General features: G+C 42.3%; 2 protein-coding genes across 8 annotated transcripts in view; one reads left to right on the top strand and one right to left on the bottom strand.

The window, feature by feature from the left end:
• Window positions 1-27,506, bottom strand: part of LOC308080264 (sodium/potassium-transporting ATPase subunit alpha-1-like) — a 377,427-nt gene that overhangs the window by 90,121 nt on the left and 259,800 nt on the right. The window lies entirely within an intron of this gene.
• On the top strand, window positions 1,518-18,727 carry LOC308080279 (protein downstream neighbor of son homolog). 6 transcript variants are annotated; one of them, XR_013932681.1, is made up of 12 exons: window positions 1,518-1,843; window positions 2,942-3,013; window positions 3,214-3,405; window positions 8,506-8,575; window positions 10,285-10,425; window positions 12,888-13,322; window positions 15,858-15,923; window positions 16,323-16,391; window positions 16,597-16,801; window positions 16,914-17,092; window positions 18,320-18,401; window positions 18,596-18,662. XR_013932681.1 is itself a non-coding variant. In XM_080422077.1 (10 exons), exons 6-9 carry the CDS (start codon window positions 15,903-15,905, stop codon window positions 17,087-17,089), a joined length of 471 nt encoding a protein of 156 aa, XP_080278203.1. In that variant the 5' UTR covers window positions 1,518-1,843; window positions 2,942-3,013; window positions 3,214-3,405; window positions 8,506-8,575; window positions 10,285-10,425; window positions 12,888-15,902; the 3' UTR covers window positions 17,090-17,092; window positions 18,596-18,727. The 6 variants fall into 6 exon arrangements, 2 of the variants coding, with proteins under 2 accessions (XP_080278203.1, XP_080278202.1); XR_013932682.1 differs by having other exon boundaries at window positions 12,888-15,923; XM_080422077.1 differs by lacking the exon at window positions 18,320-18,401 and having other exon boundaries at window positions 12,888-15,923; window positions 18,596-18,727.

The raw sequence follows: 27,506 nt of genomic DNA, 5'->3' as shown, positions 1-27,506 counted from the left end.
AACTTTTTCATAGATGATATATATATATAGATGGCTTCATAGACTTGTTTGACAGCACTATCATGTTGGATTCATGTTAACGTGTATTCTCAGATATTTAACTTAAACCATCAATACTTAGTAAACTTGACCTCTCATTCTGCACTTAGTCTGCTCTTTTTTCCATCTACACCAAACAAACCTCTTTGCCGAAAATAGCCGATCTACAAGCTCACAACGCCTCGCAGTGCGAGGCGTTGTGAGCTTGTAGAGCTGCTATTTTTGGCTAAAGTTCTCCTCAGAATAGTTATGCTAGGGTTCAAGTGGTTAATGTAAAAAAAAATAAGTGATCCTATCACACAAAGATTTGGCGGCCCCCCCTGTTGTAACTCTGAGGACCCCCTAGGGGTCCCGGACACCCCGTTGAAGACCCCTGTTTTGGGGTGTTTGTGGAGCACACAGTAATGTCACAACCTGAGCCAGAGATGAATGATGTGGATGAGGACAATGACTCACTGAGGATGTGTAGTTTGGGCAGAAGGTTACAGTCTGTCAGTGTGAGTTCAGGTCCATCTAAGAAAACTCCTGCTGGACTCTGGCAGGTCTCCTGCTGATCTTAATGTACTAAACCAAGCAGATTCCCTGCTTCCAGTTGGACCTTTAGATGTCTGTACAGTATCCTCAGTGTTCATGTAACTCTGAGTGTGAACACGTTACAGGTCCATTTGGTTACATTTGCATACTCTCAGATTTACTAATGGTTAAATTAACACTGCAGGTTTTACTGGTTGTCCTGTAGATGCTCTTAGAGTTTGTACAAAATCTAAAAGAAAACTGTTATTTATTATGGGAAAGTAGCCTAAACATAATAATAAATGAGAAAGTGGACAATATACCATGAAGGAAATAACATCACCTTATCAGGTAGAAAGGAGAATGTACAAAGTAATGATTTAATCCATAAGGTGAATCAAAACAGATGTCCTAGTTATAGAGCCATTAGTCAAATATGAGGACATTAAAAAGGAATGGAATTGTTTAGCTTTTTTGCATAACTTAGTTCATACTTTAAGCCCTATGGTGTTGAGGTTCATAACTTAGTTCATACTTTAAGCCCTATGGTGTTGAGGTTCGGTGACAGAACACAGTCTATGGTAGTGGTTCTCAACCTTTTCAGGCCATGACAGGCAATGTGAGCTTGTAGATCGGCTATTTTCAAATGTTTTGCCTCTTCATATTATATGACATTTTGGCCATGCAATGTTTGACCAGTTTGTATAGTTTGTTGATTACTTTTGATGCAGTAATGGTCTCATTTATTTGCTTTGTTTTTTTTAATAATTTGTTTTAGGTATAAATAGGTATTAAAAGTCCTTAAATTGTGACTTCACTGTCATCTGGGAACCCTACTAAAACACCCCTGGGGGTTCCAACCCACAGGTTGAGAACCACTGGTCTATGGCACAGATACAACTGTCCCTTTAGCTTACATTATACTGCCACCTAGTGGCCTAAATAGATACATGTTTCCAGCTGTGTAAAGTTGTGAAGAGAGAAAACAAATCAGCTCCACATCAACTATTAAGAAAAGCCACCGTGTTGTCGTTGCTGTTTGGAGCTCATCGTGTCACCAGTTGTCCAGAATGTCCCAACAGGACGGATACTCTCCCAGCTTCAAGCGACCGGCGGACATCATGCGGATGAGGAGGAAAATAGGCCGGAGTGAAGCCTCCAGCAGCCCCGCGCAGAGAGACTCGTCCCCGGGCTGCGTGCGGCTCTTCTCCCCGTGGCCGCTCCTCCTGTCTGTCCACAACCTGGACCCTCAAGGACCCTATGAGAACCACTGGGTTCCACATCATTACAGGTATTTAGATTATTACACTGCAGTAACTCGTACAGCAGTGGTGTAAAGTAACTAGGTACGTTTACTCAAGTACTGTACTTTTTTTGTTATGTTTTACTTTACTGGAGTATTACCAGTTTTCAGTACTTTTACTTCTACTCCACTACATCTCAGAGGCAAATGTTGTACTTTTTACAATACTGATTGACTAAAACGAAGACCGTTTTAAGATGTTTAAAGCCTACTTTCCTTAGTGCGAACACTCTGAGCCCCCCACCTCACGTCTAATATACACTTTTTGGCCAGAAAAGAAAATATTTCACCGGAAGAAAAAGGGGCGCAGTGGAGTAGCTAAAAAAATAAATTCTGGCCAAAAAGTGTATTTTATTATAGACGTGAGGTGGCGGGGGGGCGGGGCTCAGAGTGTTCCCACTAAGGAAAATAGGCTTTAAACATCTTTGGTGAGTAGCGAAAGTGTAGCCTATTTATTTTATTTATTACTAAAGACTAGAGGCTGCTCAGCCTGCGCTACCGGAGGTGTGCGGTCAACGGCTCTAAAGTAACATAGCGTTCAGGAGAACTCCTTCTAACGCTATGGACCAGAGCTAGAGCAGCAGAGACAGACAGACTGTCTAACAAGTAATGTCCACGTTCTGTATTAGTAATAAAGTGTAAAAAAGTGAGAGAAGAAAACCCAAACAGAAGAAGACATTGGTGTAGTGAATGGTAACATGAATAGTGGGCATCTGAGAACACTAGTGAATTACCATAGACTATTATAATGTAGCCTATACAATGTAGAACTGAAATAAATATATAAATAATCCCCATCCATGAAGTGAGTTGACTTTATTTGACACTTAAAGTGTTTAAATTGTCTTGGTAACAGTACTCAGAATGGTCATGACTGCATCTGCATCCACTACAATTAATTAGAGACCAGAAAATGTGTCTATTTCCCATAAACCCATCTTGTTAATAAGCATTACTGTCATCTATTACCCCTTTGTCTCCTGTTTGAGAGAGGCAGAGTCAGGTGTAATGTCAGTGTTGTGTAGAAGAGGACTTTTACTTTTAATGAACCATCAACAACGTTAACATTTCTCCCTCCTGCTTTAGAAGCCTCTGTCCTTCTCTGAGGATGACTCCCTGTTTGATGAAGATGAAGAGATGAAGGCTCCACTGCTGCAGGTGGGTTTCTCTGCATCCTAACTTTTAATGTCACATTATTCACATGTTCACAACATTATCAACACATTTCTACCTGAAGCCTGCGTACCTTTATCATCAATAAAGACCAATCTCTCTCCATCTCTCATCAGTGTCTGTCTAGTAACTAATGTACCCTGTTGTTTACCTTCATTTTGTCTCTCTCCCCATTGAGTGCCCAGGTCAGAGACCCAGCCCCCATAGCGCCCCCTGTCTGTGAGGAGTACCCGGCCGACTGGAGCCTGAAGACGAGGGTCCTGTTCACCTCCCAGCTGCCGTTCTCCTGGGCAGAGCAGCCCAGAGCCCAGGAGGAGGCTGCAGGTCTGACGCAGCAGTGCAGAGCCCAGTACACCACCCTACCCCACAGCATACAGGTACTGCTACCTCACTGCTGCTCAACTGCACGTCAGGACCCCCAAAGTGGGTCACGTCATTAACACACACGCACGCACACACGCACGCACGCACGCACACACACACACACAGATTAAAGTACTTAGTCGCCACGGCTGATTTCAGTCATTTGGATTCCATAGAAGCCAGCATGTCTTCTATGGAAGCATGTTGTGCAGTGAAAATAGTCGATCTACAAGCTCTCAATGTGTCTACGACGCACCGCAGGGGCATTCTGAAGTCATGATACAATCTACAAATCAAATTATTATTCGGATGCACACAGTCATAACAAATCATAAGCATTTAGCCTTCCCTACTAATGACGTTCATTCTCCTTGTGGTCAGACTTGTACACATGAAGATAGTCTATAGACAGAGCTGCACTGCTGGCTGACTGGATGATGCATTGACCATTTGAGAGACCCCTGTTGCATGTCTCTACACTTTGTTGTCTAAATAAAGAAACGTAATGATGTCACATGCAGAAAACACCCTGAGGTAGTGAAGGTAGAACAGAGAGAGATGAGTCACCTGGGCTTTGTTTCTCAACCCCTGGTCCATGACTCAGTATAGGGTCAACACATGTTCTGACAGGGTCATAGAATACTGTGTTATTTAAACCTTTTCCACCTTAAATCTATCCTCTAAAACCTTCACTTGACAAATCGAATTCCCCTTGTGGGACAACTTTGTGGGAATGATTGACCCAGTCTGTTTGGTTGTCATAGCAACATGACGTTTGCAACTATTGTAAGTGACGTATGATTGGCCTCCTTGAAATTCCTGTCCCAACAAGTAGACATCCAACTATGTCTCTCTGTCTGTCTGCAGGTCAGTCAGTCTGTCTTCTTGAGAGTTAATAGTTCTAAACATTTTGCAGACCCAGTGACGTCACTGGGAGAGCATTTTTAGTGTTCAATACAAGTTATTTTTCCTCCCAGGGACTCTGTTAGAAAGTGTTTGTTTGACAGCAGAATGTACATTCATTCATAGTGCTTTGTGCATTTGGAAGGCATCTCCATCTGGAACCAATACTGTCTGTAAAATATGATTTCTGACTGGTGGTAAATGTTGACTGGTGGTAAACTGTCAACTTGCTAACACTGTACCAGACAGTTAGTGTTAGGCGGACTAGGTAAGTGTACCACCCTACCTAAAAGCTACTTCCTATAAATATTTCAGATTTTAAATGGAATCTAAATCACATACTTAACATTTTGTGGTTGAGAAAAATGAATCCCAGAAATCAAAACATGTGAACAAGTGACCAAGATATGTCTGTATACTGTAATAGCCAGATCTTGGTCAATGGCTAGAATCAGTTGAAGAAAAGGCAAGAATAAGGTGCACAGGTAGAGAGAAGATCTAGTGGGTTGAGGTGGACTCTGAAGAGGTGAGCCTTCAGATCACAGCGGAACATTGGAAGTGACTCTGCAGTTCTGACTGCAATGGGGAGTTTATTCCACAGTTTAGGAGCCAGGAGGGAGAATAGTCTAGGACGTGTGGAGTGTTGTCCAGGGTGTGTTAGGGAAGGCTCATACAGCATTCCTGATTTCCTGTGTTAGCTGATTTAAGAGGGCGGGAAGGGTTGTTGGGTTGGATCAGGCCTTGAAGGTACGGGGGTCTCACTATACCTTGCTGCAATACCTTCAGTATTGAGTCCAGTCCCTGGCCTGCATGGTTGTGTGTCCAATCAATCAGATTGGGATTAAAACACTGTAGATAGGAATTATTCAATTTGTTTAACATTTTTTTGCCATCTTCCAGGCTCTCTGAGTCAAAAGAGGTTGCAGATGTCTAACCTTAAAGGTTTCATGACGTTCAGTTTTACCACACATTAAAAGTCTTTGTCATGGTCCTTCAAACATGTATAGAAAGTTTTAACCAAAAATTCCACTCCATTGATCCATGGCAGGTGTTTTTCTCTCACATTTCTAAAGCCTTTTCAACTGCAATGAAAAAAGAAATCTTTGCCTGCGGGTGTCGCTGGTGAGGGATTTTGCCTGTCAATCATCGCCTCTGCTCCGCCCCCCCCCCCCCCAAAGGAAAGGATAGGGGAGGGGAGGGGCGAGGAGGAGAGTGGGCGGGATTAATCGACTGTGACCTCACTGCCGAAGGGCCAAGCTCAGATTACTTTTCAGCCTAATTTTTCAGAAAACCCCAGACCACAGAAAATCCACTGAATGTTCAAAGTTCAGATTTTTTGGGTGCAATTGAGGTCATAAAACCCCCCAAAAAACATAAAAAATAAAAAAAAAGTTAAAATGAATGTCATAGAACCTTTAACTCAAGCCCACCTCTGACACTAAACCAGTCAGAGTCAGAATGTATTTTTTTTAATGCCGTGGCTCTGAAATCAGATGGCTGTCTGGCGTCTATAAGTCTGTCCGGAGCTAATCTTGCAAACTGCTGGATTAAAAATGAAATAATGGCTCGCTAATGTTTCTCCAAAACTACAGTAATGTGCCTCCAAAACTACAGTAATGTGCCAAGTCCACAAAATCAAGCCCCCCACAACCCCCACTATCAGAACCAAGGGTCACATTCAATCCTTTTAATTGAACACAACCATTACCACAGCATTCATAAACAAGGTGTTTTTCAGATACAATAGGTGTGTTATCCTGTAAGCATTCAAATGGAAAGTATGGGTTGAGTGACTATCAATCAACTCAAATTGACCACAAGGTGGCTCTCTACCACAATAGGTATAGAATCATTACTGACAAAACTGATAACCAGTGTTGGAAAGTAACTAAAGTAATATGTAACTTAAAGTAATATTATTACTTTTTCCCAGTAACTAGTAACGTAACTAATTACTTTCACATTTTGAGTAATATTATTACCTTTACTTTTTTTCAAAAAGTAACTTATTACTTTTTTTCACGAGCCTTGGTGGTACTCTGGGTTTGAGTGTGTTTATTTGATCCTGTGTTGTTTTTGGTCAATTGATATAATGGTAGACTGGTTGGGATCCAGTTGCTATGCAGGCTGCTTGCTGATCCGGTCTAGAGCGGATACGGAAACGTTCCAGCCATACATGGCTGCTGTGTCGCAAGACAAATTTCAGTGTGAACTGACAATAAAGTATTATCGTATCGTATCGTTGCGCACTTGTCTATGTGTGAATTATCAGCTGCGGAAGGGCGGGCCTTAAACCGGATCAAACATTGTTGCCATGTCTGCTTATTATAAGCGACTTGTTAAGCGACTGGCTGTAAGTGCGTCCACCAGCATATTGTTTCGTTTTGTTTTCCTGATATGTTGTTTTGTGTCCTGAATGATGCACTAAATATCAGTCAGTCAGAAGAATGATTGTTTTGTTGAAGTTTACATTTCCTACACCCACCACGAACCACGATGACATGTGTTGCTATGGGAGCCTTTTTATTCTATTAGAATTACTTTTGTTTACAAAGAAATGAAGCACTTTATTTTCAGCAGTCATACAGAATGATTGATTTTTTTTTACTTGCATTTGCTCCTACATTCTGCCACGATGATATGTGTTGCTATGGGAGCCTTTTTATTTTTGTATTTTATTAGAATACATTTTGTTTAATAAACAACAGAAGTTGTTCAAAGATTGTGTCTCATGATGAGTCATTATCTGTTTGAGCCCAGGTGTTTGAATTTGAATATTATTTTAGGCAAAAAATACATGAAATACATTTAAAATACTTCCAAAAAAGTCCTTGCGGTCTTGTTTCCATTGAGGTCCTTAGTATTCAATTCATAGTCAAATGGTTTTCATTTAGTCTGTAAGTTATGAATTCATACACAGTAAAAGTCGTGTTAATATAATTGAAATGAGTGTACAAATAGAACCAAATGGACCCGTCATGTGTACAGAACACTTTTCAGAGTTAAATCAACAATGAGGATTTTACAATGTAGGCTGCAGAAAAGAGAAAAAAAACAACTGCTAATGTTGAAAATGCAAAGTCAGACTTTTGGGGAGAAAGGATGCAATTACTGGGGGCGAGAAAAAAAAAGTAACTAAGTAATAAGTAACTAGTTACTTTTGGCAGGGAGTAATAAGTAAAGTAACTACATTACTTTTTAAACAAGTAATATGTAATAAGTAACATATTACTATGTTGTAGTAACTATTCCAACACTGCTGATAACTGTCTTTACACAAAATAGGAATATCTTTCTTATAGTCAGGAAATGGTAGGCAGAATAAGCCAAATTACCTTCAGCCTATACCATATTTGGTCATAACTATTTACTATTTATTATTGTTGTTTTTATGCACATGGAGCATATTGTTTACATAGTGAACTGATGACCAATATAAGAAAGTGCGAAGTGAAGTCAGGCAAAAATAATGGCAGTGGACATCAGTGCTGCACAGAAATATGGACCTAAACTATGGATGATACTGCATATACTGCAGTCTGCTCAGAGCTGTGCACATGAACACTCAGCATGTGCTAGTTGGCAAGAGCAACCAAGAGGCGAGGCCACTACCAGTTTGTACTTGCTATAGCTCTCATGAGGTGAATGAACTACATATGAATGGTGAATATACTATAGCAACACTACTTGTAACAGATTGAGCTAGGGGGTGTAACGGTTCACATATTCGTACTAAACTATTTTGGGACAGTGTATTCAGTTCGGTACAAGCGTGTACCGCATTAATGCAAAAAAACTAACATAACACAATAGCCTTGTTTTGCGAGCGGAACTCAAAACCGCATGCCCACGTGAACACATTATGGGTGTGCACACCAAGCTACGGCAGCTGCACAGGAAAATCCTCTGTGTTGAATGGAGAACTGATCTACAAGCCAACAACGTTGTGGCTTGCAGTGAGAGCTCCACTGCTCCGAGTATCTCAAAGCCAGCAGCTGTGCCTGGCAGGAGAGTTCACAGGCTGAGGCTGGTGTGAATTCAGCATCAGATTTTCACAGGAATAGAGCTGCAAACTCACCCATATACAATACATTGTACCTGTTATAGTGAGTCTGAATCTCTCTGTCTCTCTGTCTCTCTGTCTCTCTGTCTCTCTGTGTCTCTCTCTCTCTCTCTGTCTGTCTGTCTGTCTGTCGGTCTGTGTCCTGTAGGCTCGTAGTGTAAATGTGAAGACCCAGGTGCGTTCTACCTACCAGGACGTGTGCAGTCTGGAGATCACAGGTACAGATTTCTGTAATGTTGACATAAGAATCAGAACCCGTCCGACCTGTTTTCATGCACATTAAACAACAAGCCCTATAATAATAAATAAAAAATCAGTCAAGGTAATTTTCCAAACCCGTTCCAACCTGACAAAGAGAAAAACATTTTTTAAACAGCCACGGGCTTAGACACAAGGCTCTTGTCACATGCATCAAACCTCTGAAAACACATGACATTGCTTGCTAATTTCCCTGAAGTCCTGTTACATACATTCTTCTTTGGAAATGGATCCTGCATAAATGTCCTTTATGGTCACGTGACTCTCGTAGGTGAAAGCTGAACACTGTCCAGACAGGCTGTTGGTATTCATTATATTTGCTGTGAGGGTACACTAGAGTCATATGTACATTCTGTCACCAGCAGACATACAGTATGCGTACCTCTCAAATTGTATGACAGTGCATACAATTATTGAAATAATATAAATACAACCCAGAAGGGATAATGAATTGTGAGCTGATCATTATTGAGAAATACACCCTGAAAGATTGACCCCAATTCGAACCCCAACCAAATTATCTTTTCATTTTCATCCCTAAGCCGTCTCAAACCTTGCACAAACCTGCAGGCCCTGCAGGTATCTGATTGAACAGCACATCAGTAACCTGTGTTTGACTCTGCTCTTTATTGCTGGAACTCAACGCACACGTCCTGCCTTGGAATAATAAGGCACATTTTGTACCTCTGGACTTTGACCAACAAACAAAAAATGTCTGTTTACAGTTATTCTGGGATGCACTCATTGCACTGGATGGCAGCCATTTCAAACTGTACCACTGATAAAGTTGCTTGAATTCAGGCAACAAAATGGTCAGATACAAGTTGTTACTGTTAAATGGAGAAAAATAAACAGTTTTACACAGTCAGTCAGAGGTGTTTACATATTGATCTTAGAAAAACAAATAACGCACATCCTCCGTTCTTTAGTGCTGAGCTTTAACTGTAAGAACAGTGATAATGAGACAAAGATAGGGCTCGCAACTCACTTTTGTGCTCCAGGTTTTATTTAAACAAGACAGCTGATGATACGACGTTTCGACCCTTTCGGTCTTTTTCAAGTATAAAAGACCGAAAGGGTTGAAACGTCGTATCATCAGCTGTCTTGTTTAAATAAAACCTGGAGCACAAAAGTGAGTTGCGAGCCCTATCTTTGTCTTACATATTGATCTTATCCATCCATCTGATGTGTGTCAGTTATCAAGTGTTCTACTTATAAATGCTTCAATATAATTTACAATTTAGGCATTTAGCAGACGCTCTTAATCCAGAGCAGTAAGCAAGGTAAACATGATGTAATACATCAATTGCATAAAAAAATAGTAATCTAGGATCATAGGTAAACCAAGAACCTACCATCAGTCTACTCTAACCAGTATAAAAAATACATATTTTGTACATTGAAACTATACAAACTACAGGATGCCAGGATTGCATAAGCCTGCAAGTTCGTCAACGCTAGGGCAACTGCTATGGGCAATAAGTAGGTCAATCTGAGATTTTAGATTGTAATGAAACCATGTTTCATTACGGTTTCTATTCACTTCCAATGTTCACTGAACTGCTCCTGACTGATCTAGTGAGCGTACCATGTTGACAACTCATGGTAATGTCACAGGTTTGAATCCCTCTGTCTCTCTCTCTCTCATGTTGTTCTTCCATGTGTTCAGGTCCCATCCTTCCATCTGGTCTTCATGTCATCACCCGTCTGCTGACATCTGCAGAGAGAGGAGGCTTCTCAGCAGCTCTCTACACACACACACACACACACACACACACCCACCGCTGTCATGAACACACACACTCAACAGGTGAGTAACACACACTGCAGTTATACACACACACACACACACACACACACACACACACACACACACACACACACACACACACACACCTCCAATGAACGGGCTAGCCACACACACTGACTAGAACAACAAGGAATTAGCATTGGCACTATTGGGCGATTGGATATATCGTCAGTCGGCGATTGGATGAATCCAATCGTTTAATGTTTTTATTAGGCGATTTTGAACGATATTTGTCATTTTATTTTGCAGAATAAATGTGGTCTGCCTCCCAGAGAATTAAACTCTTCAAATATAGCCAAATTAAATGTAAAGCGTAATAATGAATTTGGGCTATTCTAATAATGATTGATGATGAGGAAGGCACGCTCTTGTTGCGCTTATTTCTGATGATTCTAGGATACAAAACGCTACTGAATGAAGCGGAGGAGAGCAGGAAAGAGGGAATAGCTTTTACTTTCCTAGTTGTCTGTTTATCAGCTACTGTACGTTTGATGATAGCTGTATATATATTTTTAAACAACAGCTTTAGTTGCTGCAAATCCTCGCTGTGCATTTGCATGCTTGATGACGCAGGAACGCATGTCTCCCGGTCTCCCAAGTCTGGATATTTCAACTTATGTTTATGTCGGCTTATGTTTATATCACCAGTCAATCAATGCGATTTGAAATGTGAATTCACTCGCGACCGACACGCGTTGCAAGTCCCTTTAGTTACAGGGGAGGGCGGCCCGGGCGGGTGATATATCCCGCAGCAGCACGTTTTATTATTTGTCTGAATATAAAAAAGGTAAACTTGGATGGGTGTGTTTCGCCACATCGTTGCTGCAAACTGAGGTAAGCTTCTCTGCTTCAACTTCACTTTATCTCCTAGCCTGTGATCTTAGCTTAGTCCTATAAGAATATCCTATGGAATTATTTCTTGTCTAAACAAGTTTTGGTCAGTGAGAGAGAGATTGGTGCATGGCAGCAGAAATACAGTCATGCCATCTTATCTCGGTTTGTTCATTGACAGCATGCAGTCACGTTACTATAGTAACCCGACACTGCACGTGTCACAGAATGTATACTCCGTCGTACGACGAGGTCGTGCACCGAAAATAGCAGATCTACAAGCTCACTATATGTCAAATCCGCGATGCGTTGTGAGCTTGTAGATCTGCTATTTTTTACACGTGACCCGCTGTACGGCGAAGTATAACTCGAGCTTAAAGGACTGGGGAGCTGTTCTCACATTATTGCTTTTCTAGCGCCAATATATCGGCAATCGGCGATCTTTGGGCAGACGATGGCTGATTTTTGGCATATCGCCAACCTTAATTGGCACGTTGTCATGAGGCACTGAGACATGACCCCAAACTATCCAAACAGAAGTGTCGTGAATTGGTACAAAAAACGTACAGAGACGTCTTTTCTTTGGACTCTGGAGAGTTGGTCCGGGTCCGTCAACTTTCTCACCATGGTAACCAGAGAAGCAGATGCCATCTCCTTAAATGAGGTGTGACGCCCGCCCAGAGTCACAGTCCCTCTCAGTAACCTAATGAACCCTGGGCAATCCATGCCGGAAATGAGAGGGTACGGAGGCTTTTTCCCACCAAAATGTATTTTTAAGGTCACCAAAGGATACTCATGAATATCTCTGTGCTGTGCATGCACCTTAGCTTTACCTGATGAGCCTCCAATAAAGCCTCTGGACAAACCAAGCGCTGGTGGATCATGGTCTGCATACAGTCCATGTCCATCAGAGCTTGGTGTGTAGGCCTACTCCCTTGAATACGTACCAGTATGTAGTATGCTGCAGTACCCCTTCTGGACTAGGAGGGGGCGCTTTGAAGCCTGCTGGTATAGGCTCTACTAACTCTTCAGATAGCAGAGGTAACAGGCACACAGCCTTCAGCTCTTCTGTCCATCCACACCACATTGCTGTGGACTTAAAGACCTGCATCGTCTTTGGTGGTAATTTTTTCAGTGTGCAGGTTAAATAGGATGCCAAAGCTCTCTGCTACTGCGCTCTGATCCAGAACCTCAGCCTCAGTACAACAGACAGACACAGCTAGAACACACAATCAATAGTATATACAGTATAACCTGCCCCTGTGACATCATAGAGCACCGAAGTCTGATGTAATTTACACATCCTACCTGGTTTGCTGTTTTCCACCCACATTCTGAATCCCCATAGACGTGTTTAATATCGCGTCAAATAAGAACTGTGTTCCAAAAATAAACAAATGACCCTGGCGTTTTTACTCTTATGGATATGAAGCATCAACTGACGGTGAGAAAACGCTAATGTTACTTCCGCCGAATTAGTTAGAAACAGACTGTATCAAATATAAGTGACTGACTATCATAAACGATACAGAGCCACCTCCCTGACAATATCGTAGAGACAGTTTGTTTATTTTTGGACCACAATTCTTATATGAGACGATTCTAAGATGACCCAATGTTATTCTCCATAGAGAAATTACTTTACGAACCAGGGGATGAACGAGTGACGTCAGGACTTCTGTCCTCTATTACCTGATCTGCTGCAGACACCCTGCCTCCCCCGCTCACAGATGGCATCTAGGAACTTCCGACATTATCGGCCACAGACGGGATTGAAACACATATATCGAAAAATATGGACTAATACATTGCACAAATACTCCGGACACCTAGTTAACATTTGGGGCAAATGGATAAGCACATTATATTCTGCATTTGTACCTAAATACGGGCTTTACTGGTGACATTCCAGGGCAAACTGGAGGGGTGGTCGCTAAGACTCTCGTAGATACGAAAGACTCGATAAAATACATCTACGATAGTGTTGATCTAAGGCTAGTTATTATTGGCCATCAAAAATGTCAGTGGTGTAAGAAGAAGTACTCACATTTTGTACTTAAGTACAAGTAAGTAGCAATACCACCATGTAGAAATACTGGTATAAAAAATGTAGGCTACTTAGCCCTCATTTTTCAGAATGTCCTATTTCACAAATTTCCAAATGTATAAAAATGCTTTGAAAATAGCAGATCTACAATCTCACAACGCGTTGCAAGCTTGTAGATTGGCTATTTTCAAATAGCCCAAGTATAAATAGAGCTGAAGTGGTTAATGCATGTTTCGTAATAATAATCAAAATCTACAAAGTAACTAAAGTTTCCCATTACTGTAGTGGAGTAAAAAGTACAATGTTGTGATGTCATGTGAGGGTTTCAAATGGAGCAAGACTTGTTTTATTGTTGAATATTGCTTAAGTACTGTACTTAGGTATTTGTACTTTTACTCCACTACATTTATTTGAAAACTTTAGTTACTAGTTACTTTGTAGATTTTGATAATTTTTTACAAAACATACATTAACCACTTCAACCCTACATACTTTTCGTCTATTTGAAAATAGCCGATCTACAAGCTCACAATGCGTCGCGGAGTAGAAGTAAACAGTTAGCGTATAGAACATTAGAAACACTCCAGTAAAGTAAACATTCCTCAAAAGTGCTCTTAAGTACAGTACTTGAGTACACCACTGCAAAATGTGCTTCTGAAAGTGGGGTCCTTTGACCTTGTGGGGGTCCCCAAATGAGGACCAGTTTAATGTAGCTATTATTTAACTAGCTAGAAGTTAAAAAAAAGTAAGAGAATGTATCAGAATGAATCATATCATAGATTTAGCTCTCCACTGTTATCTCCCCACCGTCTGACCAATGTGCTTCTCACAGTGGGGGTCCGGGGGTCATTGAGGGGGTTCCAGGTGGTCCCCAAAATGTTCACTTTCACTATTGTTTCACCAGCTATAAGATAAACCTAGCCACAAGCAACTTGGATGTTATAATGCTATCTAGCATCTAGAGTTGCAATACCTATTACAGCCCATTCATTGAAACCGAAGAGTCCTATCTGATTGTATTACTATTAAACTATGTTAAACTCACCATTGCAGCTGTACAGAAAGCTTGAATTATTATTATCTGTCAAGTTTTTGTTGACAGTCAAGTTTTTGTTTCATAAAAATTCACCGTAGACATGTTCTGACCTACTTTCTGTCAACAAATTCTGTGCAGGCGATTCTTTTTCTGAGTGTCTGAGTTTGGAAGCGCTCGTTGGAAATCACTCAATGGTCCTGCGTTACTACATATTGAAAACAAGCGTTTCCAAACCCCAACACTTAAAAAAATAATCACATGTACGGAAGTTATTGACAGAAAGTAGCTCATAACATGTATACGTGGATTTTTATTAAAGGTATCATGACATTCATTTTCACTTTTTTTATTTTCAATGTTTTATTTGGGGTTTTATGACCTCAATTACACCCAAAAAACTTGAACTTAAAACATTCAGTGGATTTTCTGTGGTCTGGGATTTTCTGAATAATTAGGCTGAAAAGTAATCTGAGCTTGGCCCTTCGACAGTGAGGTCACTGTCAAATAATCCCGCCCACTCTCCTCCTCGTCCCTCCCCTCCCCTATCCTTTCCTTTGGGGGGGGCGGAGCAGAGGCGATGATTGACAGGCAAAATCCCTCACCAGCGACACCCGCAGGCAAAGATTTCTTTTTTCATTGCAGTTGAAAAGGCTTTAGAAATGTGAGAGAAAAACACCTGCCATTGATCACTGGAATGGAATTTTCACTTAAAACTTTTTGTACACTTTTGAAGGACCAGGACAAAGACTTTGAATGTGGTGTAAAAGTGAATGTCATTAAACCTTTAAACAAAAACTTGGTAGATACAAAGAGGATCACTCAAGCTTTCGGTACAGCTATAATAATAATAATATTAATACATTTTATTCGTATAGCACTTTACATTTGAACAAACCTCAAAGTGCTACAGTACAGAATAAAAACATTTGCATAAAACAAATCTAAAACAGGAGGGTCTTTAAAAAAAAACAAGCAAGGGGGAAAAGAGAACCTAGGGGTTAAAACATAACTTAAATGTTGGTGAGTTTAACGTTGTTTAATACAATCAGATCAGACTTTTCTGTTTGGATGAATGGGCTGTCAAGTGTTGGTATTGCAACTCTAGATGCTAAATCTAAAAGAGTTGCTTGCGGCTAGGGTCCTTGGACCTTGTGGGGGTCCCCAAATGAGGACCAGTTTAATTTCACTGTTATTTAACTACCTAGAAGTTAAACAAAGTTAAGAGAATGTTAATGAAAATGAATCATATCATAGATGTATCTCTACACTATTATGACCAAATGTGCTTCTTATAGTGGGGTCCCGATGTCATTCAGGGGGTTCCAGGTGGTCCCCAAAAGGAAGAACAGTTTAATTTCACTATTGTTTCACCAGCTATAAGATAAACCTATGATTTTAACACACATTATCGGGGTAAAATATGGTGTCACCCATTTTCAACCTATCTTCATATAATAGGTCCTCACTAATGCTCCTGATGAAATGTTGTAATTTCTTTATACTCTGTCTGTCTCATAGGAGGGCTGTGGACACTTCAGAAACCCGACAAGCCTGCACGCTACTATGCTCTCCCCATCACTAATGGTGCTCACAATGTTCAACACTGCATCTGCGTCCCCTACTAGTTACACTAGACTAGAAAATGAGTCTTATTTTCTATAAAACCACCTTGTTGAGCTGTGCGTTACTGTCAGAACCTCTTCACTTCTGTTTAACCCATTAAAACCAGGAACACCTATTCGTTGTTATACCTTTCAATCCGGGAACCCCTTTTTGTAACACTAGCTGTTGCTATATTTATGGCAACATATATTTTTTCAGAATACTTAGGTCAGGATTTAGAAGGCGTTTTTAGAATCGGCCTCAGGTCTAAATGGGTTAAGAGCTAGAGTCAGGAGGTGTAATGTCAGTGTTGTGTAGAAGAGGAGGACTTTTACTTTTAATGAACCATCAACAACTTTATAATTTCTCCTCCTGCTTTAGAAGCCTCTGTCCTTCTCTGAGGATGACTCCCTGTTTGATGGAGAAGAGATGAAGGCTCCACTGCTGCAGGTGGGTTTCTCTGCATCCAAACTTTAATGTCACATTATTCACATGTCCACAACATTATCAACACATTTATTTTCTACCTGAAGCCTGCATACCTTTATCGTTATTTTTACTTTATAAAGACCACTCTTTCTCCATCTCTCATCAGTGTCTGTCTAGTAACTAATGTACCCTGTTGTTTACCTTCATTTTGTCTCTCTCCCCATAGAGTCCCCAGGTCAGCGACCCAGCCCCCATAGCGCCCCCTGTCTGTGAGGAGTACCCGGCCGACTGGAGCCTGAAGACGAGGGTCCTGTTCACCTCCCAGCTGCCGTTCTCCTGGGCAGAGCAGCCCAGAGCCCAGGAGGAGGCTGCAGGTCTAACTGGCACAGCAGTGCAGAGCCCAGTACACCACCCTGCCCCACAGCATACAGGTACTGCTACCTCACTGCTGCTCAACCCGCAGGTCAGGACCCCCAAAGTGGGTCACGTGGCATTAACACGAAACGCACACAAACCCTCACACTGTCTATCTCTGTGTCCCAGGACCCCAGGTGGTGTTCAGAGCTGCGCTGTGCCTTCCAGCAGAGCCTGGTGTACTGGCAGCATCCCTCCCTGTCCTGGCGCTCACTGTTCCCCAGGATCAACGCAGAGAGGAGCTTCGCCGGGAAGAGCGCCCCCTGGGCACAGGATGCAGCGTTGCAGCAGAGTCTGATGAGTGAATGGTGAGACCCATACTTTTCCCACAGTGCTATGAAATGACATCACACCACTAGTAACTGGCTGTAGAAAGTCGTTGTCAGCAGCTACCTCTGTGGCTTGGGTTCCTCAGACACTCAGGGACACGGGTAGATGGTTTAAACACATGTTGTAGAGCAGTGGTAACCAACCACTTGACCGCGATTGACACGTTGATCTTCAAGGCCGCTTGATTCACAGTGTATTGGGATCCTTCCTCAGTGCTGAGGAAGGATCCCAATACACAAATAGTATTACATTAGTTTCACATTTGATTCCAATACACAAATGCAATAGTGTATTGGGATCCTTCAGCGCTGAGGAAGGCTCATGCTGAAACGTGTCCGTCTGTAGCTGCCCGTGCCACTGCCAGAAAATAAACGTCAAGTACTTGAAGTGACTGCTGGTGATCGTTTGATTTAGTCTAAATCTCTTTGAACCGTGCACCCGGTGTTTGTGGCGAGTGCTCGCATTTCTTCTGCTGTTACCTCAGTATAGGGTCAACACATGTTCTGACAAGGTCATGGACAAAGAACACCTCTAATAGAGGAAGGCTGTGTTATTTAAAAAGCCCCTGTAGTGGTTTTACTGTTATCAGCTGTTTAATGTTTTCTTGTATCAATCCTATAGTGCTTGATTCCAGAGCCACCATGGGTCATCTGTGACAAATGAGTGCATTCTGAGTATGAAGTTCAACACGGTAACTTACGCTCTTCTTGAAACAGCATTTGGCTAAAAGTGACATGTGATGATCATCACCCAGAGAGACGGTCACGCTGTGATTGGTTACTGTATTAGATTTGATGTGATTTGTGGAGGACAGGAATCTTCCACCTCAAAACTATGCTCTTTGGGGGGCACGGTGGCACAGTCGGTAGTGCTGTCGCCTCACAGCTAGAAGGTCCTGGGTTCGATCCCGCAGGGGACGCTGTGGGCGCTGGGGGTGTGTTCTCTCCTCCGCGTCATCAGTGCCCATACCCTAGGTGGGGTTGGCGAAAGGGCCTTTCTGTGTGGAGTTTGCATGTTCTCCCTGTGTCTCCTAGGGTAGGTACCCTCACAAAAACATGCAGTAATCCTGGTCACTATACTGCCTCCCCCTGGCCAGCCGGGGCGCCTGATGGAGGGGAAGTAAAAAAAAAAAAAAAATGCTCTAAAATGTTACATTACAAAACTAATTATCCTTGGGTCCAAATGATTTGCCTTGTGTGTCCCAGTGTGTCCCAGTGTGAAACAAGTAGACAACCAACTATCTGTCTGTCTATCCTCAACACAACGTGGAGAGGACGATGACACAGAGTAAGACACATCTCATTTCATTCTATTATCCTCCTCTCAGTCACTCTCCAGTGTACATTTCCACCTTTTATAGACATTATACTACCCTACACTACCTCATTTTGAGACTTGACTTCAGTCAGATTGAGATTAAAGCACTGTAGAAGAAGCTTTATATTTATAGTTTTCTTGTTGTTTTTATTGCCATCTTCCAGGCTCTCTGAGTCAAAAGAGGTGGAAGACTGCGCTGCCGAAGAGGACGACGCCGATGAAGATGACCTGGAGAGCGGTTTCTCCTGGCTGGAGGAGATGGACATCCAGGACAAGATAAAGAAAGCAGACAGCATCTCCATTCAGCTGTATCCTTCACCAACCATGTCACCAGTCCAGCGTTTGACCATGTTGTGTCCATAATCCACGTCTCTGTCCTCCATAATCCTCCATAATCTCTGTGATTGATTGATTGAATGAATACTTTATCAGACAGAAATGTAAACATCATGAGGTACAGTCAGACATTTGGGCTAAAAGAATAACACAAAAAAGTCCAGGGGACTTGTTTCTATTGTGGTCCTATGTACTAGGTCCTATGTAGCTAGGTCCTTATGTACCTAGGTCCTTATGTACCTAGGTCCTTATGTACTAGGTCCTATGTACCTAGGTCCTTCTACTCCACTACATCTCAGAGGCAAATATTGTACTTTTACTCCACTACAATTATTTGAAATCTTTAGTTACTTTGTAGATTTTGATTATTATTACAAAACATACATTACCCAATTCAGCCCTATATACATTTCGGCCAGTTAAAAATATACGATCTACAAGCTCACAATGCGATGCGACGCATTGTGAGCTTATAGATCTGCTATTTTCAAACGATTTTTTATACATCTTTGAAAACTTGTGAAATGGGACATTCTGCATAATGAGTACTTTCTACTTTTGGTATTTCAAGTACATTTTGCTGCCAGTCCCTTTGTGCTTTTACTCAAGTAAATTAATTCCGGACTTTTACTTGTAAAAGAGTATTTCTATATTGCAGTATTGCTACTTTTACTTAAGCAAAAAAAATTACTTTTTCCACCACTGCAGAGTAGTAGAATGAGAATGTTCCCATGTTTGTTCTATGAGTGGGGGGTACAAGATGGTTGTCTCTCCCTCTAGTATTGTGGCTGTGGGAGTCACTCACTTTGGAGAAGTAGTAAGTTAGTCAGGTATGAGGGTATTGAGGGCACTGTCCCTTTAACTATCTTAAATACCAATCCCATGTTTAATTACTTAACCCTTTCTCCTACCCTGAGCCATCCCAGACTAGCACAATGTGTTGGAATCAGGTGGGTCGTGGGCTTTAGGCTGAGAAGTAGTGGAATCAGTTTGTTGTGGGAGGTCTGTGTGACTAGTTGAGCGTGTAGAAGTCCTTGACCGTGCCGTTCTCCTCTCCAGTGGTAAAGAGCATAGCTGGGTGTGTGTGGACCACAAGCCTGAGTCTGTGGTGCAGGTGGAGGGAGCTCACACCTTCACCCTCATCAACTTCCTCATCAACTGTAAGATCCTGGTGGCGGTGGCCGGCTCCCAGGCCGGCTCCCAGGCTGCCCCCCCCCCCACACTGCTGGCCCCCACTGCCTTCTGAGGGGCCACCATGCACACACTGAAGGTAATGGGCCCACACACGCACACGCACACGCATACGCACACGCACACGCACACACACACACCACACACCTGTGTCTAACCTTAATTCAATTCCACTTCTGATGCTAAACCTATTATAATAAGAGTGGATCAGAATAATATTTTTTTAATAATATTCTTTCTATTTTATGGCATGGCTCTGATAAAGGCTAGTCGTCTAAGAGGGTCTGTCTGTGTGTCTGCTTGTCCAGAGCTAATCCGGCAAACTGCTGGACAGATCAACACCACATGTCTTGTCCACACTGACACTAGGCTCACATGGAACCTGCTAGGTTTTGTTCACATAATGTTCTATACTCTGAAATATTTAACATTTACTTTTTTTAATCATCATATTTTTAATCAATGATGAAAGTCAAAGGGTCTTGGATTCTCCACATTTGGGCACAGATGAGGTTTATATGATCATTAGTGATGATCATTTAGGCTACCTATAAATGTTTAACTGTCTACCATAACTAGCTAGTCTCAGAGACAAGCCGTCTATAAGAGGAGGTGAATGGCTGTCAAATTAGGCTGAAACCATGCCCAAATATGGAGTCATGTGTCATAGATCCATCATAGATGACTGGCGTCATAGACTGGACACATGAAGATCAGATCGACATGCAGACACACCATTATTAGACCCCGTCTAGTTTGTCTTATGATGACATTTTCATGTTTTTCTTTGGGCAATTTAAAATGAACCTTTCTCTAATTGTTTAATTCATGAAACATATTGGAGTGAATAATGTGTTTCACATCACATTAATGTGTAATACTGCATGTTGTGTTGTGATTTACTATTGTGTTGTTGCTCTCTTGGCAACAACATATTACAATACATCTCAATGGGAAACTTTGAGATTTGAAAAAGAAAGTTAGGTTTACTCTTCAAATGTAGATGTTGTTCTTAACACTACCACCGCCAAGCCCGTAGCCTACGGGCCGATAAATCCAACCGTAAAGCGCCGATCCCGTAGCCTACGGGCTGTGGTGCTTTTTCCTTTTTTTCCGAAAAAAAAAAACTTTTTTCAATTTTCTATACGGAACATTTCATTGTAACACCACCGGAAACAGAATTATTCTGGATCACGTTTTGCCGATCCCGTTGGCCTCCATTCTAAAGGGCACACTGAAACGCCATTTTCTTCAATTGTAGTTTTTCTCCTCGCTGATCACTGTTTAACATAAACCGTTCTAACTACAACATGGCGGCTCCGTTTGACACGTGGTTTTCACTGGTAGACGCAGGGAGATGTCCGCGATGTTTACAAACTGTGCACAGCTCAATCTTAAGGATTTTAACGAGGTCTATGGCGACGTGAAAAAAACAAAAAACAACAATAAAACGTTGGCACTGGTGAGTACATTATGTGATTAACCTCTGGCGGTCAATGTGTTAATGTGATATTCCAAAAGTACATCAAGGGTAGAACTTTCAGTGAGCCGTAATCTTTCCATGGTTCCCACCATTGTTGAAATGAAGTAATGGCTCACTGATGCTACTCATTCCACCACAGGTGATCTATCAGAACCACAAGTCCAAAGGGTCACAGTCCTTTTATTGGAACACCACCACTACCACTCAATTCACAAACATCAGGTGTTACTATACAGTAGCTTTGGTTTCCTATGAAGCAAATAAACAGAAAACAAAACACATGGTTTGAGTGACTATACAAAGAAGAAATGTTGTTGCTCAAATTGACCACAAGGTGGCTCTCTAACACCAGCATCATCATACAAGTGGCTGATAGTATGTAGTGGAGTCTATTAAGTCTATTTATTAAGGAAGCACAAAGAGGAAAGTCTTCTGTGTTGAATGGAGAACAGATCTATATGAGTCGTCTGGTGTTCCACACTGATCTACAAGCCCTCAACGTGTCTCCATGCAACACATTGTTGTCTTGCAGTGAGAGCTCCACTGTGCAGAGAGGCTCAAAGCCAGCAGCTGTGCCCGGCAGGAGAGCTCACAGGCAGGGAGGAGAAGTACAGACACTCCATGCTCATCTCTGGCAGCTTGTTTGTAAATGATCTGTACATCTTAGTTTAGAAATAGGTCATGCAGTTACTCTGTCTTGATTCATTTCACATATCGTCGCTGTTGGGTGTAAACCTCAAGCTTTTGCTTTTCTTTATTGTTAAATTAATTGTGCTTTTTCTGTAATTGTATTCTTGCTCTATAAAGCACTTTGAGCTGCATTTCATGTCATGAAAGGTGCTATACAAATAAAGTTTATCATTATTATTACAGTGTATATCTGAAACTGTTACTTTTCTGAATTCAAATTCAAAATTTGCAAAAAATAGTAGATCACAACATGTTTTAGCTTGTAGATCGGCTATTTTTACTACTTTTGTATGACACTGAAGTAGGAAATTAATTTACGAAAACATAAAAAGTTAAAATATGGAGATAAGAGGTTTTTGCCCTATAGCAACGATATACAACTGCTAGTTTGTGGAGATGCTCACATCAAATATGTTCTGATGGTATCTGATAGTGAGTCTGAAACTCTCTCTCTCTCTCCTGTAGGCTCATAGTGTACATGTGAAGATCCAGGTACGTTCTACCTATCAGGATGTGTGCAGTCTGGAGATCACAGGTACAGATCTACCCTCTCTGCTCTTTCTAATACAACATTACATACGTTAGTGACGCACGGGTCAGACCGCCTAACTCAACATGAGGGTCTATCAGAACTGAACCCTCCCAACCCGTTTTCATTAAATGGTAAATGGTAAATGGTGCATTTATATAGCGCTTTTATCCAAAGCGCTATACATAGATTGTGCATTACATTCACCCATTCACACACACTTTCATACACCGATGGTGGAGGAAACCATGCAAGGCACCAACCTGCTCATCGGGAGCAATTAGGGGTTCAGCGTCTTGCTCAAGGACACTTCGACACTAACTCGTCTGGGGGAGCCCGGGATCGAACTGGAAACCTCACGGTTTCCATCCGGCCGCTCTACCGACCACTCTACCCCTGAGCCACTGCACATAAAACAACCAAATGGACCCACCTTCTGTGAATTAAACATTTGGAACGTTTGGGCACACATGTGTGGATGATCAAACTAAGCGTTCTCCTTTATGTTCATGTGACCCTGGTAGGTGACAGCAGAACACTGGTGTGTTTTGTAAAAGTAGATTTAGATTTAGGATGAAGGACAAATGATACTTTGTGCATGAGGGTTCACTAGACTATAGAGTCATATGACGTACATGTTGTCACCAGCTCCAGTCCTGCAGACATCTGCATGCCTCTCACATGTTTGACCTCACAGTGCATCCACTGGAACAGAAACATGGATGAGGAGAGGTGTGAGGACATCTGTCACTACACACATCTGTACAACTTATGGAACCCATGGGCTTTGAGGGTGCTTTCAAACGAGCGGGTGGGGGGGGCAGCTTTGATGTGAGCTGAGAGGGGCTGCTGCTGAGAAGGCCCTGTCACCCCCCAGGTTCAGTGCTTTGTCTTGGGGACCACCAGGAGGCTGGCATCACCAGACCTGAGGGAGCGGGAGGGGGGCGTGGCGGTGAAGGAGGTCAGAGAGGTAGCGGGGAGCTTGGTTGTTGAGGGCCTTGTTGTAGGTGCTGAGCATGCTATAGCTCTCATGAGGTGAATCAGCTACATAGAACATACTACAGCAACACTACATGTAATACATTCAACTAGGAGGTGTAACGGTTAGGCCTGTCACAATTATTACATCATCGTCTAATCACAATTATTACATCATCGTCTAATCACAATTAATTTTGGATAATCGTCATAATCGTTTCCATGTTGAAACATTTTCACACATTTTCAAATATTTAAAAAAGCAGAAATAGCAGATCTACAAGCTTACAACACGTCACTTCGTGACGTGTTGTAAGCTTGTAGATCAGCTATTTCTACTAGTTTTACATGTATAAAATTATTAAATGTCAATAATTTCTTTGGATATTTCAGTTATTTGTCATAATCTGCCCTGTGCAACTTTTTATTACAAAGTCTAAAAGGCTTCATATGTTATCATGTTCAATGCCGAACACACAATTAAATCGTTAATCGCAATTATTTGAGTGACAATTAATCGTCAACTTAAATGTGTAATCGTGACAGCCCTAGTAACGGTTCACATATTCATACTGAACCATTTTGGTACAGGGAGTTGGGTTCAGTTCACACATGTACTACACTAATGAAAAAAACTAAACAATACACTTGTTTTGCATGAGGAACTCCAAAGCCACATGAACATATTAAGAGTTACAGCACCTGCACAGGAAAGTCCTCTGTGTTGAATGGAGAACTGATCTACAAGCCAACAACGGGGTCGTGATGCAACCTATTGTTGTCTTGCAGTGAGAGTTCTGCTGCTCCGAGCATCTCAAAGCCAGCAGCTGTACCCGGCAGGAGAGCTCACAGGCAGGGAGGAGAAGTACAGAGTACACTATGCTGGTGTGAATTCAGCATCAGACTTTCACAGGAATAGAGCTTATGCAAGGATAAAATGTCATTTAGATAGCATTATGTAGACATAACTATAGTGTGTATAGTTTCAATGTACAGATTATAGATTTATTGATATTATACTGTTTAGACTGATGATAGGTTCTTGGTTTACCATGATCCTAGATTACTATGTCTATGCATTTGATGTATTACCTCGTGTTTTCCTTGCTTACTGTACATCTCTCTGGATTAAGAGCGTCTGCTCCTTTGAGTTTGTGACCGTGTCCTGGTGGCTGATCTAGTGAGCGTACCATGTAGACACACAGCAACTCATGGTAATGTCACAGGTTTGAATCCCTCTGTCTCTCTCTCTCTCATGTTGTTCTTCCATGTGTTCAGGTCCCATCCTTCCATCTTGTCTTCATGTCATCACCCGTCTGCTGACCTCTGCACAGAGAGGAGGCTTCTCAGCAGCTCTATACACACACACACACCGCTGTCATGAACACACACACTCAGCAGGTGAGCAACACACACACACACACACACACACACACACACACACACACACATACACATACACATACACATACACACACACACACCCCTCCAACAGGCGAGCCACACACACACACAGAAAAAAACTAGAACCACAAGGAATTATCATTGTCACGTTGTCATGAGACACTGAAACATGAGCCCAAACTATCCAAACAGAAGTGTGGTGAATTGGTACAAAACCGTACAGAGACGTCTTTTCTTTGGACTCTGGAGAGAGTTGGTCATCACTAGGGTTGGGATCCAGATCCAACATTGAGGAACCAGAATCGGTTCCGTCCCATTTTTGTACCTTTTTCCGGAACCGGTTTCATCACACTGTCAGAGCTGGTATGTGGACTTCACGTCTGCTATACTATTACAATACTAGTGGTTCTCAAGGACCACCATAACTCTGAGAGGGTACAAATGGAACCAAATGGACCTGTGAGGGTCCATTTGGTTCCATTTGTACCCTCTCAGAGTTACAGACCTGTAAGGGTCCATTTGGAAGCCCCTATAGGAATCGTGAAAGGGAACCGTTAAGGAATGGGACCGTTACGAGGGAATCGTTATGGAAGCGGAATCGTTAAAATCCTAAAGGATCCCAACCCTAGTCATCACAACACACTGGGCCAGGGTCCGTCAACTCTCTCCATCACCATGGTAACCAGAGAAGCGGATGCCATCTCCTTAAATGGGGTGTGACGCAGGGGTTAGGTAAGTTGTATGTTTAAGGCCAAGAAGTAGCCTTAGTTTGTTTTGGGATGTCTGGAGCCTTATTTTTAAGGCCTTAGATACTCATGAATATCTCTGTGCTGTGCATGCACCTTAGCTTTACCTGATGAGCCTCCAATAAAGCCTCTGGACAAACCAAGCGCTAGTGGATCATGGTCTGCATACAGTCCATGTTCATCAGAGCTTGGTGTGTAGGCCTACTCCCTTGCATACGTACCAGTATGCTGCAGTACTCCTTCTGGACCAGGAAAGGGCCCTGTGAAGCCTCCTGGTATAGGCTCTACTAACTCTTCAGATAGCAGAGGTAACGGGCGCACGGCCTTCAGCTCATCCGTCCATCCACACCACATTGCTGTGGACTTAAAGTGACCTCTCAGTGATCAGTGTCAGTGTGCAGGTTAAATAGGAAGCCAAAGCTCTCTGCTACTGCGCTCTGATCCAGAACCTCAGCCTCAGTACAACAGACACGGCTAGAACACACAATACATTGTATATACAGTGTAACCTGACCCTGTGACATCATTACCTGATCTGCTGCAGACACCCTGCCTCCCCCGCTCACAGATGGCCCCTAGACCAAGGGTTCCCAAACTTTTCAGGCCGTGACCCCCCCAAAATAATCATATTTTAACTGGAGACCCCCCACCCTGACAAGCACTTGAAATTGTAGGGGATGAGGCATTACATTTAGTTAGACTCGGTTCCACAAATAGATATTCGTCTATTTTCACAATGTTTGCCTCTTTCTTACGGTGTTAAAAGTCCTTAACCCATTAAGACCTGAGTCCGATTCTACAATTATCTTCTAAATGAGTAGTTCTCAAACTGTTTCATGTGAAGGACCCCCAAAATGATATGTATTTAGCCGCGGACACCCCAACTGAAAATATTTTGTGCCAGGGACCCCCAGAAGAGAATTTGTGTTAAAATACTTCCAAGATTTTTCAAAAATGTATAAAAATTGCAGATGTACAGCACATCACGTTGTGCTGCAATCTTGTAGACCCTTGCATCCCTATTCTGGGGGGAAAATAGCCGATCTACAAGCTCACGCGTTGTGAGCTTGTAGATTGTCTATTTTTGGCGAAGAGGTTTGGTGTAGCAAACAACAACTTTAGCATTTCTCCCTCCTGCTTTAGAAGCCTTTGTCCTTCTCTGAGGATGACTCCCTGTTTGATGAAGATGGAGAAGAGATGAAGGCTCCACTGCTGCAGGTGGGTTTCTCTGCATCCAAACTTTAATGTCTCATTATTCACTTGTTCACAACATTATCAACACATTTCTACCTGAAGCCTGCATACCTTTATCATCAATAAAGACTAATCTCTCTCCATCTCTCATCAGTGTCTGTCTAGTAACTAATGTACCCTGTTGTTTACCTCCATTTTGTCCATCTCCCCATAGAGTCCCCAGGTCAGCGACCTAGCCCCCATAGCGCCCCCTGTCTGTGAGGAGTACCCGGCCGACTGGAGCCTGAAGACGAGGGTCCTGTTCACCTCCCAGCTGCCGTTCTCCTGGGCAGAGCAGCCCAGAGCCCAGGAGGAGGCTGCAGGTCTGACGCAGCAGTGCAGAGCCCAGTACACCACCCTGCCCCACAGCATACAGGTACTGCTACCTCACTGCTGCTCAACCCGCAGGTCAGGACCCCCAAAGTGGGTTACGTGGCATTAAAACACACACACACACACACACACACACACACACACACACACAC

Source organism: Gymnoscopelus braueri (assembly GCF_963280865.1).
Source record: "Gymnoscopelus braueri genome assembly, chromosome: 24".
Lineage (NCBI taxonomy): Eukaryota > Metazoa > Chordata > Actinopteri > Myctophiformes > Myctophidae > Gymnoscopelus > Gymnoscopelus braueri.
The sequence above is the reverse complement of the archived record's forward strand: the minus strand, read 5'-3'. Positions and strand labels throughout refer to the sequence as shown.

What these genes read in the sequence shown, in the direction of transcription:
- LOC308080279 (XM_080422076.1), top strand. Translation starts at nt 2,993, where the DNA reads ATGAAGGCTCCACTGCTGCAG. An exon ending in GTGCAGTCTGGAGATCACAG is followed by an intron (nt 8,576 to 10,284) that starts GTACAGATTTCT and finishes CCATGTGTTCAG; the next exon opens with GTCCCATCCTTCCATCTGGT. An exon ending in TGAACACACACACTCAACAG is followed by an intron (nt 10,426 to 12,887) that starts GTGAGTAACACA and finishes TATTCTCCATAG; the next exon opens with AGAAATTACTTTACGAACCA.